Source organism: Grammomys surdaster, unplaced genomic scaffold (assembly GCF_004785775.1).
Source record: "Grammomys surdaster isolate TR1022 unplaced genomic scaffold, NIH_TR_1.0 130, whole genome shotgun sequence".
Classification (NCBI taxonomy): domain Eukaryota; kingdom Metazoa; phylum Chordata; class Mammalia; order Rodentia; family Muridae; genus Grammomys; species Grammomys surdaster.
This window is the reverse complement of record NW_021604588.1, coordinates 5,314,811-5,332,066: the sequence shown is the minus strand read 5'-3', so window position 1 is coordinate 5,332,066 and position 17,256 is coordinate 5,314,811. Positions and strand designations below refer to the sequence as shown.

Below are 17,256 nucleotides of genomic sequence, written 5' to 3'. Positions count from 1 at the left end.
TGTTCTGGCTCACAGTTCCTGGAGTACAGAGAACAAGGGAATTGGTACCTTTGTATCCATCTAACCAGGAAGTAGAGAAAGATGAAGGATAGGTATTGATGCTTAGATCACTTTCTGCTTTTCATGCAATCCAGAACACCAGCCCACAGAATTTATTCCTCACATTAGGGGTGTATAGCAGCTCAGTTAACCTAATCTAAAAAGTTCATACACATGCCCAGAAGTGTGTCTTCTAAGTGGCTCTCAACTTTGTCATGTTAATGAATATTAACCATTGCAGAAATAAAAATTGTTATCTTAGAGATTTCCTCTTTTTATAAGGGCATAGAGTACAATCTAATGTTTGTAGACCCTGAACTCTATGGGAGGGGATAGTGTTTTATCTGAAATGAGCAGCTGTTCTGATCTCAGTAATTACAGAAGTGCTCATTCCTAGAATGAGGGCTTGGGCAGTGAGTGTCAGAACTGGGCTGAGTTGAGATCAGTGTCCTCTCTGGGTCTAGAAAGAACAGCTGGAGGACATCTGTGTAGGAGGGGACTGAGCAGGTTTCTGCAACATGCCAGCAAAGACAGATGGCCAATGGACCCTTTCTGGAAGGACTTGTGTCTGTGAACTCTGATGCTAGCCTTTTTTTTTTTTTTTATCTAGTTTTGTCTTTGTTAGATCACATTTTTTTCTGTTTAAAACTTTCTATTGCTCCATGCTAAATGTTTCTTACTTGCAACAGCGGCGATCTAACTGGACATTGAGTGAGCAGATTTTTTTTAAATACTTTTACTCTTTCATTATTGTGACACATCAAGCTAATTTGTACTCCAGAACCTTTGAACCAGCTGCTATGTTTGCCTGGAATAATTCTCTAGCTCTTGCATGACTTAGGTCTTACAGTTCTTAGCTGTAATGCCACTTTCTCAGAGGGATAGACTCAACCCAATGGAGCATTCCTTCTGTCTTATCCATTTTCCTCTATATCTTAGAAAGCATGATTGAAATGATCTCTCATTCTGCTGTTCCCTTGACCACCCAGTCCTCCCCACCACTTGGAGGCCATTCACGTGAAATAGGTTCTCATCTGTTTACTCAATAGCCTCTGGATCTAGAACAGTGCTTGTGGCCCCAGAGGATGTTCAAAAAGTACGTGGTAAGTAACTGAAAGTGTCCTATCCACTTTTTAACCAGAATTGCTCCCTCCACGCTTTTAGAAATGGCTTGTTAAATATGTTTAGCTGTGGGCGTTGAGATTGCCTGAGGTGAAGTGGTACAGGGAACAGAACATCTGCAACAAAGGCAGCCAGCCTTGCAGAAACAAGATGTCTCTCTGCTGTCCAAAACCAGCATCTTAGCTGAAGGGTCAAGGGCTTCCTGTTTGAACTTGTGAAGTAACTTGTTGGGGTATCCCAGAATGGAGTCACCAGTGAGAAGGGGGAAGGGAATGAAACTCTGGTTGGGATGTTTGTATTGTTACCTGAAGCTGCCACATAATACAATCCATGCTGGGGTCTGCATAGGAAAGCAACGCCTAGAAGCTTGAGACACACATGGTATGTGCATGATATGGTGGTTTTCCTCTGAGAGCTGTGAGGGAGTCTGTGACATGCCTTTCAGCATCTCATGATTCTCTAGCCATCTTGGGCATCCTCTGACCGGTTTCTGTCTCCAAGAATCTTCATATGGCATGTCCTATATGCATGCCTGTCTCTGTCCTGATTTTCCCCTTTGATAACGACACAGTTGTTGAATTAGAGCCAATCCCAATGACTTCACCTCAATCTGCCCATCTGCAAGGACTCGATTTTCAAATAAACAGGGTCAGAACTCTAGCATCTTTTCAGCCCATAAGAAGCACTAAGTACAGGTGTGTGGGTCATGCAGGTCAAAGGCACAGATGCCTAAGTCCTTTGGGAACTTATGACTCAGAGTGAAGTCCTTCATTTTAGGGAAACTAACCCCAGAGTCTCCATGAGCCTGCAAAAGTGGGGAGGGCTCTAGGTTTCCTAGTCTGGCTTCCTTCTAATTACTGGCCTCTATGTGCTTCCACCAGGGTTCTTCTTTGCAGAGCAGCTCTAAGACCCAGACTAAGATCCTGCTCACCATGCAGGAAGCAAATCTCAGTTTTAATTGCCTGTGCAATTAGTGCACTCCTAGTGTCGAAGCCATCACCTGGAAAAACACTTTGCTTAATTTGAATTTAAGCGGAATTCTGAAATGACTGAGGGCCCTACCCGTGATGGTCTGCACAACCTTTCATCATTCTGCTGGCATCTGCCAACTCTGGACTTGAAGAACTGTCTGCAAAGCTATTTGTCTCTATCCACCCCTACTTCCCTCTCTCCTAAGGGAGCCTAAGGAAGCTGGTATGGGTCTGAGGCACAAGCTGGAGGTTGCATGGAAAAACAGCCACCTAACAGCTGCCAATCCACTAGGCAACCTGAAACTGAGAATCCTGCTGCAGTGAACTGAAACTCAGGGGGAGCTCCTTAGGAGGAGGTGGGATGCAATTGTCTTGATTGGAATTTTTCTGGGCTCTCAGCCAGTGTGGCTCCATCTTGCCGACCTGAACATCAAGAATTTGCTTTTGCTCATGCTGCTTGAGAGCCCCCTTCTCTTTTCTTGCCTCTTCAAACTTGTTATCGGAGCAGAACACAAAGGAGCCACTTTCAAATACAAGCTCTGTTGAAATTAAGAGAAGAATGCAGAACATGTGGCCCAAAGCAGATACCAGCACACACACACACATACACACACACACACACACACACACACACACACACACACACACACACACACATGCTGGAGGCTGACCCTGACTAAGAATGGATCTTACAGGACCATCCTTCCTCATGCTATTATGTGAACATTTTTGCCTAACTGGGGGAAAAAGGAAAAGAAATGAGAATAATTTGATTGCTTTTTCTAAGAAGCATACTCTATCTTTGGGGATCTCACAGTGTGTTTACTGAAACAGACCACTGACTATACTCCAGGCAAGGCAGTGTAGTCTAGTACCAGGGATTTCAAAAAGAACTTAAAGAGTCTCTGGCAGACTCTACCTGCCTTCTCAAGCTTGCCAGAGTCCACACTTGTTTTTAGGGAGAAAGTTCACCAGTATTCACACTTGCTTTCTTCTGTGGGAGGAGCTCACTGTAAGACTCTCAGCTGCTCTCCTTTACTGGGGAAGATGGGCTTACTTAAGTGGTGAGTTGTGTAGCAAAGCCTGGGCACTGACAGTTCACTTCCCTCTCTCATGGGACTCGCTGCTGTAGGGGTCCAATCTCGGCCTGTTCCTGTGTCCTAACCTCAGTAGTACTCCAGAACTTCCTGTGGACAGACTAGCCCATGTCTTGCCCAGCCATTCAGTCTGCAAATCTGTCCAGCTGTAACACTAAGCCATCTGTTACACTGGAGCTCTGATTTTGGAGGTGCATATATCTTACTATTTGCTTGTTTATCAGTGATTCAAAATCTAGATAAAGAAGGCGAGCTGGTTACTGCATATTCTTAGAGCTTTTGACTCACTCCATCTTGTAGCAGAATCTCAAGCTAGTACAACTCAAGGTCGGACAGGTAGGTTAGTGTTTCTTCAGAAGACAATGGTTCTTAAATCTTCTAGATGGGACCAGTTTTCTTTGACCCTTGGATCAACTAAGAACTGGCAAAAACATTCTTTGACATGTAACCTCTCCAAGGAAGAGAGGAAGGGGCAAATATTCTAGATCCATGGAAACTCAGTCTCTAACCTGATCACAGGACCTTGCTTCCTTGAGAGGCTATCATTCCTATCATTCTTAGACACCGGCTGGTCAGGCTTCTGAGCTCTGAATGAGAAAGTTAGTTACCCTGAGGCCTGGCTTTTCTGATTGCTGGTAAAGCTCTTCAAGGAAGCTCTTTATGAAGCTTTCTTGTGGGCATCATTTCCAGGCTGAAAAAAATTATAATGGGTTTAACTCATCTTTCTATTGTTCATGGCTGTGTCTATGGCTTATCTTCTAGCAACTGGTCTTGTTGCTAGAGGTTGCAAATGGCAGATTGACTCAGGGACCCCATTGGAAGGTTTGCTGGTGACTATGCAGGTTGAGCTTTGCACACGGCTAAGGAGTGCTCCTCGTAATGAAACCACTTCAGGCTTAGAGAATTTCTACAGCTTCCTGCAAATGGCAATAAAGTGTCTCAAGAAATAGACACCTTCTCTTAACTCTCATGGATTTGCCATTTAGGCCAACAATATAGATGCTTAAATGTCTTCTGGACAAACTTTTCACTTCGGAAATGAGAAATCAGAGACATATGGAAGGAAGAAAGAAGTTACATTAAGTCACAGATCTGGGCGGCCGAGTTAGGATGAGACCCAAGCTCTCCTTACTTGGTGGTACTCTTTTTTTTTTTTCTTAATTCTGGAATAGCAATACCAGTAAAATCCCCCAAACCTCTAACGTTCTTCTTGTAGCCTCTGCACTAACAAGGTTGCTCAGCATGCATCATCTTCTTCTATTTTTTAATGTCCTCTGACTGCAATAACATTGTCACGTTGTCTCCCAGCCCAGGTCCTTTTCCCCACCCCAGTCTCACCTGTTGTAAACTGGGTGCTTGAGGCATCACTTTCATTGGTTCCCCGGACTGCGCTGATGGATACCTCGTAGCGGGAACCAGGTCTAAGTGCTTGCACTGAGTACTGGCTTAGGGGAGGTTGCAGCCGGAAAGTAGTCTTCCCGCCTTCGCCACCCACCAAGCCATATTTTAAGAGAATGAAATCAACTTTGGCTCGAGGTGGGGTCCACTCCACAAAGGCCACAGTATCAGAGACATCTCGAACCAGGATCTGTGTGGGCCCGTCAATGACTGCATGAGAAACAGAACGTGACGTTGATTCAAGCGTAAGCCTTCTTTGGCATCTGTTTACCTCTTTCCTTCTTACACTAGCTTGCTTAGTGGGATGTACTGTATAGATGGGGAATATTAGATATAAAAGAGGAAGTCTCTCTGTGGAGCACACATTTGTTGACACCATGGACACTGATGTGCAGTTCTCCCAGAACGTGGACTCTTTCTCCACTCGTTGACTATAGGTTTCAGATGCTGGTGTTTCGCAGTCTGGGCAGGAGAAGGGCACTTACTAGCTTGGATGACTCTGACCTATTTCTTTTATAGGTAATGGCAGAGGAGGAGAGCAGAAAACCTCTGGCCTGTGCCTGTTGCCCAGCTCTTATCTTCACTGGGCCCAGAGGAAAGCGCTATGAGATAATAGAGACAAATGAGACACAAACTTGGTTGCCGAAGTCTCGTTATGAGAATTCAGAAGTTATTCCTATCTAGCTTTCTCTTTCTATTTCTATCTAGTCTGGACAACCAGACTGGCATTTGCATGTGTGGACATGAAACATGCCAGTCAGGAAAATGTGCTCAACTGAATTCAAAGGGCTCCAACTCTGGAGTTGTTTTTGTGAGTCATTTTTCTCCTCTCTCTCTCTCTCTCTCTCTCTCTCTCTCTCTCTCTCTCTCTCTCTCTTTCTTTTTCTTTTTTCTTTCTTTCTTTCCTTCCACAAGTGCCTACATGTTTCGGAGCCTAAAGGCACAGGACACAAAGGGTTTCCCAGGCTATCTAGTGCTAGACATTGTCTCTAGAGAGTTAGCCTGTACAGAGCCAGGGCTGGTGTGGAGATTCTCTACCACAGATACAGAGAAATAGGAAGCATTAGATGTGGGGATGAGGAGCAGAGAACTGAAGAGGCGAGGAGGGAGATGAGGGAGAGAAGAGGAGTAGGGAGAGAAGGGGGGGAGGGAGAAAAGGGAGGAGGGAAAAAAGAGAAGAGGGAGAGGAGGGAGGTATACAGACAAGCAGAAATGAGTGACCATGTGGGCTTATGGAAAGATACAGAGAGTAATTCAATTTCTGATATCCCATTTTATGGTTCAAATCTTTTATGAGTCTCAGGTATATATATATCTCATCCTCGGTTATCTTCTTTTGCTTCAGTTTGTTTAAGTAACTTTCCATAGATTCCTCTGGAATCTTTGGCTAAAATTTGTTTTTAAACTCATACACACTGGGCCAACTTCAACTCTGTCTCCAGCACAGGCGTCTCCATCAGGACTAACCTAGAGTTAGTTCCTCAGCTTTTCCAACTTGAGCCATTCTCTAGATGCTCATTTGTTTCCTAGTGAACAGCTTGGGGCTTTTAGTCTAACATCAGCTAAAATGAAAATCAGTAGATCCTGTACTTGCTACCTGGTTTGATGTTAAAATGAAGTTCTATTTATCATACTTGTGTTTAAATGGAAAACATCTTTTTTTTTTTTCCATAGGCTGTAGCTTTAGGTGACTCAGATCTTTGCTATTTCACTTAATTTAGTCGCAGGGTGGTTAGATGCCCTGTAGACACTCAAGAGTGCTGAATGAATACAAGGAATGGACCATCCTCTTCATCCTTGCAAAAGGGATAGGAGAACATTTTTCTTTACTGGAGCTTTTTGAGAGAGGAAGAAAAAAGGCATCAGTGAAAATCAGATAACCACATAAAGCTTTTGTCCTTCAACTCTTTAGATCCAACAACTCTAATCATAATGGATTGGCCATATTAGAATGTGATTATGTAGCACAGAGGGCGTTAGCTGCAGGAGGTCTTGTATTTGCATTCATAAAATGGCCTGCCTGGAAAAAGCCAGTCTGAGTGCAGATGAGGACTCAGAGCTTCACAGGAGGGGGTTGGTGTAGGTCAGACCTTAGCAGAAGGAAATAATCAAATGGTTGTTTCCTAAAAGAAGCAGACAGGGATGGGAGCCAGCCATTTTTCCTGCTGCATCTTGGATACCACTGTTCTTTGGTCAACTGGTCTTAATGCCCTGTTCCAATCAAGGCTGTAGCAACCTTGATTTCAATTTCAGCACTAATTTCTCAACAAATACAAGTCCTTTCAAAAATTAGAATGCATGTGGTTTTTGTCTTCTTTCTTTTCTTTTCCTGTTTTACATTTTTCTTGTGATTTTGTACATCATGCAAAGCCATTTAGAAGGACTTCTTTTCTTAATTGAAAGCTGCTTAGCTTTCCCATGGTTTTCTAAATTTGGAGCTTTTAATTTTAATTTTAAGGAACTCTCAAAAAGTACTTCAAATTTTATTTTAAAAATTCATATGGATATAAAACTGAGACAGAGTTGGATTGCTTCTTTAAGTGCTCTCCATACTTGGGAAACAAGCTACTCAACTGGAATGGTCTCTCTCCTTTTCTGAGGCATGTTTTCTTTTCAGCCTTGTACCTGCTAATGCTTTTTTTTTTTATGTCAGGCATAGGAAAGGCCTGGCGACACTCCATATCAGAAGTGGATTATCTATCCTGTTAGCAAATGTCTAGTCTTCAGAATCCAGCATAACCTTGGGGACTGGATTTGTGCCTGTGGCCTTCTGGAGAGCCCTCCAGATCATCAGGGTTTTGCTTCCATAAGGTTTCTTCTGAAGTCCTCTTTATTATAACAGAACTTTCTTGAGCCTTCTCCCCATAGAGATACATTGTTTTTAAGGAAAACATCTTAAATGGATGTACAAAACAGAAAAGAGATCAAAACAGAACTTCCCTGGCTGACAATATGGGAGAAAAATTATTTGAGAGATACAGATCTGATCCTGACTTTGAGACTTGGCTCTGGAATTCCATTACACCAATGCAACATGAGCTAATGCCACAATAGTTAAAAAAAAATCAACATTTTCTAGACTAAATCTATATGTCTTAGAACCTGTTGCTGTTTGGACACAAATATCTAAGTTTGAACAGTTAAACTATAGACATTGTTTTATTGAATAGTACTGTGGTTCCCTGTGCTACCCAAGCCAGCATTTTATTCTTGACCTAAGACCTAAGGTTGGCTTTGTAGCATGTCAGTTTCTGTTTACAAAAAAGAAAACTGTGTTAATACTCATCTGTTTTTATTGCTAACAAGAAAACTTGGGTAAGCTCTACATCTAATCTTCTCTACCAATAAATGAAAACCAAAAAGCCTAATACCAAATGCTACTTAACACTTCTGAGCAACTCTCAGGAGTCACACAGATGTGTATCACAGTTGCTAAGTTACAGCTGAACATCCTTTGCCAGCTAAGAGGACAATAAGGCAAAATAAGACATGATTAATGAATTGATCTTGAAAATACAATGATCCTGAATGAGATAAACTATGGGCACTAAAAGAATAATCAACTTGAGCCATCACTTTGCTCAGTGACTCAACTCTGCCTACTGGTTTCAAGTAGTCTGCCTCCTACTGCTTCTACTTCTAGCACCTTTTTTTGTGAATATGTGCGTATAACAGGTATTAAGCAGGCATCGGTATAGTGCTAATGATGTGTACTGTATTCAGTTTAATCCTCATATCAATTCAGTGGAAAAGGTGTTATAAAACAGATTGAGGTTTGGAAGAGTTTGGTTGAATTTCTCCAAGTCTGATAGAAGACAAGAATGGGTTGGATCTCCCTGATTTTCAAGTTTATGACAATCAGAGGTCGGTGAGTGAGGGTTAATGAGTGAGATTAGTAGAAACATACTAGAACTATTAATAGAGAGTTTCCTCCATGAAATACTTTCTTAGGTCTGTATGCTTGCAAGAGTGAGTGCTGAGGAGTATTTTCTGCTAAGATCTGGCAGAGTATATCCATTTCTGAGTCCCTGAATCATTTCAGCTCTCTGAAAATCATAGAATCTTTTTCACCCATCAATGCTTGGCAGTTCTCTGGACAGCTATGGGAAGAGTTGGAGGCACTTACCAGTGGAGACGCTGGCAGAGGTCGGAGGGCTCCGGGCTTGTTCCTTTAGAGCCACAACATTCACAATGTACTCCTCCCCAGGTTTCAGTCCAGTCTGGTTAAAGGATGTAACATCACTGGGGAGCTGAGCAATCACCCCTCCTTCATTGTTCTGGAGAGTGGGGAAAAACAGAGAAATCAGAAGGGGGTCACTGGAAAAGAAATATGGTGAGAGAAAGATACAGGGGCAGGATGCTAATTGGGTACACTGGAAATTAGAAAGCAGACTACATCTGTTCCCCATGAACTATCAGTAAAGTGCTTGGGTCCAGGAATGTGCCCAACAGGCTCAGTAAGAACCAATTTTTGAGAACATTTCTTTGGCCTATCCAGGATTTTCTGAGTTTGCCAATAAAATCTAGTCATGCAGTGATGCAGATTGATTCTTGTCAAAGAGTTAATGTTCTACAGTCATGATCAATGTTATCAGATTTTTTGGGCACCTGTTATGATGAGCATGTCCTTAGCTGTTAATAATAATGTACTTGCTTGTATGTGTACATACATGTATATATATGTATACATATGTGTTACATATATATAATACATACATATGTAATATTTTAATCTAAGACGTTATTACTAGATTTTTTTTTTAAATCCAGAATTGTTGGCTCATTCTACTTTCTTTCTTATGGTGCTACCCTGGTGCCAATCTGTCATTGCCATGTTTTCCCTGCACTCATGCCATGAGATATAAAGAAAAAGAAACAAAGAACAAAATAGAAATAGGAAAGAGAGAAAGAGAAAGAGAGAGAGAGAGGGAGGGAGAGAGGGGGGAGATGAATGTGTTGAAAAGGAAATGTGAGTAAGTAATTTGATGATGTTGGGTTCAAGATTTATTGTCAACATTAATCTATCCATCATCTCTCTCTCTCCTTCTGTATGTATGCACATACGTACGTATCTACCTAGCTACCTAGCTACCTAGCTACCTAGCTACCTAGCTACCTACCTACCTGCATCCTTCCAATCATAGTCTACCTATCTACCTACTTACGGTTTGGAAATAGTGGAGACAGAGAGCCCTTTTGTAATCTTGCTATTCTTACGTGTTCTTTGGTCTTTATGTCACCGGGGAGCTCCATATATAACATATAGGCATGCTCTTATAAATCAATGTGAAAAATGCTCCCTCCCCATTGCTTAAACCTATACATTATGGCATCTATTCCACGCAGCAGTATATTTGATCTTGGCTTGCCCTGACTGGCTTGTCTCTCAGTCAAAATTTTATATATTATATGTAGAGCAAGAGAATTTGATGTTTTTTTTTCCCGCCTGAGCAGCAGGACATGATTCTTCCTGCCTTGTTATAAACCCAGTTGCCTGCAATTCTTTATTGGCCATTTAACTCATATAAGACATATCCTAACAGACTTGTACAGAGCATCTGTTTAGGTGTATTTAAGCTTGCTGTGACATGACTTTATCCACACGGGAGTGTGAGAGCTCTGGAGTAGAGCCTAACACTTGGGAGTTTTGTCTTAAATCTGGCAGGTAATGTCACTTAAGATCTCTGAGTCTTGGTCTCCACAGGCTAAACAAAACTAAATGTAAAATGAAGGTTCATATTCCATTTACTTGAAAGTCTTTTGTAGCTACAACAGTCATGGCTGCAGGAATGTTGGAGTAAAAGAACAGTAAAAACCACTGTCTTGTTAGCCAAAAATGTGTCAGTTGTCATTAAGTCTGATGAATGACTCAAAACATGCTTTCTGATGGTGAAGGATGAAGACGGGGGGTGGGGGGGGGGAGGAGGGCACTGAACTCCATATCCATGAGTGATGTTTAGAGGGGATATGAGCAGAGCCAACAATGCTAGAAACTGGAGCAGCTCTGGTGACTTGCAGACAGTTGTGGAACTCCTCAGATAAAACACTGCTCCAAAGACCAGAGAGGACTCTTAGGATACCCTTAACTCACAAGTTATAATAATGAATTTGTTTAAAGAAAGTCTTGCTTAATGGAGTAGAAATTCATTTTTGACTAATTCAGGAAAACCAAGATTATGTTTTACATCTCTGACCTTTAGAGGCAGAAGCCCATAAGCTAACTTTTGCTACACTTACCTGTGAACTGACTGACTGCGTGACTGATTTGGCTGCTCTTTTGTGCTAAGGGAGGACTCAATTTTCTGAAGTTTGGTTTACAGGCTCACTACAAACACAGCTCCTCCAAACCCTCTCAGCAGACAGCTGGATCTTGAACTGCTTTCTACAAGCCCCATCATCCAAGGCCTAAAGCTGAGCTCAGGTTGTAAGTCTCTGGTCTGTGTGAGAACAGTGTCCTATAGCCCAGACACTCACATCACATCTTGTGTCTTTGGTAGCTTTGGCAGTTTCATCGGATAGTACCTTCCTTTATGTCCCTAAACCTAAGCTGAGGATCAGAATATACCAAATTGGGCTTGTTTAAGAGAGTTGTCAGTTGAGTGTTACCTTTGGAATGAAGCTGATTTCCCACCCATCGAAGGAGAAAGAGAAAGGCTCCCACTGCACCTCCACGGTGGTCTCTGTGATCGTCTTGAACTGTAGCCCTTGAGGAGTAGAGAGATCTGGAACACAGCAATGTGGGTGGCAATGTCATGGCCATCCCTGGCAGGGGCAGGGATTGCTTCCTGGTGCAGTGTCTTGTGACCTCCCTTGGTGTCCTGGGTGAGGAAAGGTGTGGTGGGCAATCCCAATTCTGCTGCAGATAGAGTCTCAGTGGCAGGGCCAGCACACTGTCATGTTGCCTGGGTGCTCAGTGCAGGTGAATACAGGAGCAAACTTCACAAATGTAATCATTAGTTTTGTCCTTTCTATTTCATAATAGAAAATGGTTAATGTTAAAATTTAAAGAATCATGCTTTCTTTTCCTCTCTCATGTGGTAGCTCCTGACATTCAATAAAAAGCCTTTCTCAGAGGACTGAAATGCTACCTTTAGGTGCCATGCAGGATTCCTGCGAGGCTAGATAGTATCTGATCTCAATGTTCCTATTTTACATCCAGGAAAAGGGAGGCGAGGTTGACTGGAGATGTGGGGTAAGCCAGCTTCTAGATAAAAGCAGATGCTTTTTTTGAGTATCTGAGGTATACTGAATGTACTGAGACTCAAACCACTACACCCGGATGGTCTGAATTTGCCATTTTATGTACACAAAAGAAGCACAGACATATACAGAGTGTTGATCCCAATCCCTCTTCTCTAAATTCCCTCCTTTTTTTCTCTCGCTCACCTTGCCTTGCTTACCTAGATTTGTTTTGCTCTTAATCTCTCCCTTTTTCTCTGTCCATTTCCCCCCAACACACACACACACACACACACACACACACACACACACACACGTACATACACACAGACAAACAGGTTTGGTGAGGTGGAAGTATGCTTGCCCTGATGGAGTTCCAGTCACCAGCCCTGAAGTGTGACAGTGTGACTTTTCACAGTTCTTTAGGAAGCCTGTTCCCTTCTTAGTGTTGCTTCTCAGGCTATTCTCACTGGAAAAGGATAGATTCTTGTTTAATTTATTTTTTCTTCTGTGGATTAGCTTCCCTGGTGGGAAGGCAGGGCTGATTGATTCCGAAGCCACTGGAAGGAATGTTCGGTGAGTTTACATCAGTTTGTCTTTGTCACCTAGGAGCTAGCCTGAGGGGATGCCCTGAATTGGCACAGTGAAAGCCATCAAAGATGGAAACATCAAGACATGGGTGTGGATCAGAGAGGAGCAGCTTCTGGATAGGCCAGGCACTCCAGGGGGTGACTCATCCCCCAGCGCGGTGGGAAAGGCAGCAAATGGTGACCTGCCGCCACACAGTTGCTGCAGATATTTAAAACTAGTTCTCAGGCACCAGATTTTGTTTTTTTAAGGGTCAGATATAAACAGAGACAATTATAGGCAGATTAACACATTCAGCAATCAGGAGAAGTCCAATCTTTATTATCCTAAGACTTTAGACACCTAGCAGTGGAGCAAGGTGACTTCTTAAGCCCATGTCCCTGTCTTTACATCTCTCAAATCTCAGTCTTTGACCTCTTTGAGGACCTTGAGACCAATTCTTTTAACTTGACATTTTCTTTTTTCTGAATTTTCCTGGCATTTGTTATCCAAATGTCATTTGTCATTTGAGACCTATATAAAATGAGCTCAGAGCTTGTATTTCCCTATATGGTCATAAGTTCTCGTTATAGACCCCAGGGCTTTCTGAATTCTGAGGGTCCCTGTTTCCACGGTCCACTTCTTTTCCAGTCTCTTGCTAGTGCTAGTCTGTGCCTTTAGCCTGTATCCTTCAGATGTGCTTGTCTTGGTAGAATCTAGTTGGGCACAGCCTTGTTTCATTGCTGTCTTTATGTGGCGGACAGGCATCTGCAATGCAGATTCTGCACTAGATCTAGGGCAGAAGAATGCAGCCTGCTGCCCAACTACTGGAAATCTCTTCCCCCAGAACTGCTCATATTTGTTTTGGAAAGCTGAAAGTAATACAGATTCTTTGTAAAAATGTAAGAGTTCGGAAACATACAAAAAAACCAGAAATAGTGTTTCTTCTTATTTTTGAGCAGATTCAATGTTAACACTTGGTAAGCTATCTCTTATATTTTTCTACGATGAACTAAGCATACACAGAACACAGATAAGGATCTAGAGGAGGCCTTCCTTGTTATTAAGAAATAATAAACACTTTTGAATCATGGAGAAGTTTTGAATCATGGAGACAGCTTAGCTTGCTTTGTGTCTATGTCTTTGCTCTTACTCTCTCCATTACAGCTTTCTAAATTATCTTCTAGAACTTCAACTTGTACTCCTAAAGTGACTAGGGTATTTTGCTAAAATAAAAGGTCATGAAGAGATGACGTCACATCTTTATTAGAGATAGATGTCATCATTTGTAGCTTAAAATAATGTTGCTATTGTTTTTTTCCCTTGCTTTGCTCAGCACTCAGCCACCTGTAACATTTAGCCTTTGTTTATTCTATTATACTTCAAGGCTACTAGTTTTGAATCCCTAACTAGATTCAAAAGTCTGGATAAGGCTCACACTTCCCTGGACTTCCAGCAGCATCCTGCTTATGACAAATCAGTGTTCAATAATTAAAATATTGTTTGTTCTAGAGTTCGTGGGTGTTGCCTGAATTTGGAAGCTCTTGTAATCAGAAGAGCCTGTTTCACAGTGGATCCTTTTGTAAATGGGTCACCTCTGAAGCCCTTACCCCGCCAGGAGCAAACTGTTACAGGCATCCCTAAAGAATTATGAAAAGACACTACTTTCATGAATGCCCATGATCTCATGTAGGAGAAAATAAAAATGAATCAGGACGGGGAAATGGTACGTACGAGTGGCCACCTTGGCAGTGATGGGAAGGCTGAGGATGTTGCTAATGACAGCGTAGACGCTGATGTTGTAGGTGAGACCTGGCTCCAGCTCCGTGATGGTGACACCACTCCAATCTCCAGGCACCCGCTGCTGGAGCTGATGGCCCCCCAGGGCCGTCGGCTGGTAAGAGATCACATATTCCGTCACTGCCATCGGCCCGTCCCATTCCAGTTCAATGGACCTGTCGCTGATACCAGCCACTCGCAAGTCCTCTGGAGGGGCAACTACCAGGAGGCAATACACAGACAGCATGAGCTCAGAGGATTGCCGTTCCCAGCCCGGAACTCAAGTTTCTTGCCACATCTCACCCCCTCCTTATTCCATGTCTGGAATTCTGTTGAGTTCCTTGGCTTGGTTCTCTACTGGAAGATTCCAAGCTCCACAAGGCCATAAATGAATGTAATGCTGGAGCTGGCTCCTTACTGCCTTGTGAAGGCTGACTGCCAAATTTTTAAGAATTCTGCCTGACTGTTCACAGGTATTGTCATTGTTAAAGATAAAACAATATGAAGCAATAATTAAGCAATGTGTCTAAAAGGTAATTATTTAAGACCCATCTCGCTGCATCTTACAATTAACTATGCCTAAAAGGTGATTTTTGTGTGTTGCATCTCTGGTAGAGATAATTCATAGCTGTGTTCTGTTGCATGTCTGTTTCCAACTCCACATTTAATGTTGTCACATGAGTAGCTTGAAATTGGCCATGGAGGTGTTTGCACCATGGACATTTGCAAAAGCTACAAATGAAGGCTTACTTGTTTGTTTTCATAGAGTCAGATGTGAGTTTTTTTTACAACACACGATCAGTTAAGCAGTTTGATACTTTAATAAATTACTGCTGTCAGACTGCCCTGACAGCCAGTTCTGATTTAGCAAGTGGAAATAAAGACTAATTCTTGTTTTTCTTACAAATTATAAGAAGCCAAAACAGGATATCTTGTATCTCATGGTCCAATGAAGATGCTCAGTAGTCCTTTCTTGTAATATTCCTCTTTTTAAAAGGATGGCATTTAAGTATTGAAGCAGATGTAACTTGTTTCAAACTAATTTTCATTAGCCTTGACCTTGGAGAGGTTGACCAGAAAACCTTCTTGAGAGATTTGCTTTTCTCACTTGTCCAGCTTTGCAAATGCTGTGCAGAGCTGCCAAAGGTTAAACCATATTGAAATAGCCTCACTTGTACAGCTCCCTTAGGAAGTGAGGATTCACTGTAGGATGGGCATCAAATCATTGAACCTTTAAGACTAATTAGAAGGCTAACTCTAGTGTCTATAATTGGACCTGCTCATAGATTACAGCAAAGAACAGGCCAAGATTTAAGTGATCGTAATTAACTTTCATGTTGGGATGTGGTGGAGGTTTCCATTGGTTGAAGAGTTATTATCGGTTTAGAATTTCTGTCTGTGCTATCTCACACTTTCACCTTTAAAAGCAAACAGGGCTAGGCTGGGTGCTTTCACAGGGACATGCAAGCCGGAGAGCATCTGCCTCCTCCAGCTCACATGGGAAACCTTAAGTTCTTGCCTAAGAGAACTGAGCATCCCTTTAACTGATCCAAGATCCATGGGAAAGACTAATATCACAAGTCTATCATGCTACAACGTAATAGTCATAGTTACTTTTGCTTTTGCCCCAAACCATTCTCTCTGCATTAAACAGTTGAGAAAATAAAATTTCTTCTGAGTGAAGAGGAGAAAGCTTATCTAAAGCAGGAAGTCTATACTTTTTTCTTATTTAATCAATTTATTTGTCTTTGTTTTCACAGTGTAGTAGTCGCAATGAAGCCCAGGCAGTGCTGGAACATGGAATCCTCCTGTAAGACCGCATCTCCCTGATTGCTGGGATAATAGCTTTGTATCATTATTTCCATACATGTCTTAAAATTTACCCTAAACCAGTTTTCAAAACTAAAAAATGTGCAAATGATCTCATGCTATTTGGCATGGGGTTTTTGTTTCTTTGTTTGTTTTTGTTTGTGGGGTGAGTGTGTGTGTGTGTGTGTGTGTGTGTTTGCTATGTACCAGGAAAACAGTAAACACTCTACAGTGGGTCATCCCATTTCAACCTCCCACCAGCACAGCAGGATAGGTTTTATTATTACTCCTAATTTATAGATGAGGAAACTGAGGCACACAGCAAACAAACACAGGAGTGATTATTTGAATCAAGGCACAGTGATTAGAGAAGCTGTCAGCCAATACAGAATTCTAGATTATGGTTATAAATCATTTCAGTTATAAAGTGTGTCAGATCTATTATTTAACTAGTTAAAAATCCACTTGTGGTAGGTAGGTAGGCAGAGTAATCTTAACATCACAGAAGAGGGCTAAGTGGAGGTATGCACCAAAATCCAAGGAACTGAGTCAGAGCAGAGTGACTTAAACTCGGATCTTTCATGGAGCAAGCTACACATTGCACCTGCTTTCTTCTTTCATGTATGCACAGCCCTTCAAGGACTGTATAGAAGCTCCATGGGAAATACTACAAATGATCCAGACTTGAGTTCAACAGAGTTTTTTCTTGTGCCACCTCTTAAGGGTCAACACTTTTACTCTAAGACTTACTGACAGGACACCACCTGTTAGGGGAAGAAACGGTCATTCCAAATGTCAAAGCGACTTTTTAGGGCCTGTGGACCTACTCAGAATATTCCTTTTTTGATTCTTCCAGAAAAACAGAGTTAATGATGACAGTGGTGGATGATCTAAGCAGGGTATTTAGAATCATAAAGCATTTATCCTCCTCATCTCAGACAGTGAATACTGCCTTCACATCTGATTGGGAGAACAGCATCTTCTGTTATCTGTGGTGGAAGTGCTATGGTGAGTGATGGGCCAATGAAAGTGTCAGCCATTGCTATCAAACAAAACAATATAATACTATAAAGAAAACTACAAAAGCAGTGCATGCAATGAGTGGGTGGGGAGTACCAAGCATTTGCAACCTCACTCCTTTGCAACATTCATCGTGAGACCTAGTGAGCACCTTAGTGAGCACCCTGGAATGCAGTTCCAGGCTGCATTTTGCGCCATAGAAAACTGCTTTCAGGAGCCAGAGGTCCAGCAACTTGTCTTGACAGAGCTGAGCAATAATGCTGAGAAATCTCCAC

General features: G+C 42.1%; 1 protein-coding gene across 3 annotated transcripts in view; it reads right to left on the bottom strand.

The window, feature by feature from the left end:
- Positions 1 to 17,256, bottom strand: part of Tnr (tenascin R) — a 391,833-nt gene that overhangs the window by 52,801 nt on the left and 321,776 nt on the right. For 2 of the 3 annotated variants that reach the window (XM_028760011.1, XM_028760020.1), the window contains 4 exons: positions 14,108 to 14,371; positions 11,234 to 11,349; positions 8,754 to 8,904; positions 4,568 to 4,837 (listed from right to left, as the gene is read on the bottom strand). In XM_028760011.1, coding sequence (XP_028615844.1) covers positions 4,568 to 4,837; positions 8,754 to 8,904; positions 11,234 to 11,349; positions 14,108 to 14,371 — 801 coding nt within the window. The remainder of the gene's footprint in view (positions 1 to 4,567; positions 4,838 to 8,753; positions 8,905 to 11,233; positions 11,350 to 14,107; positions 14,372 to 17,256) is intronic. The other variant, XM_028760025.1, reaches the window with a different exon arrangement.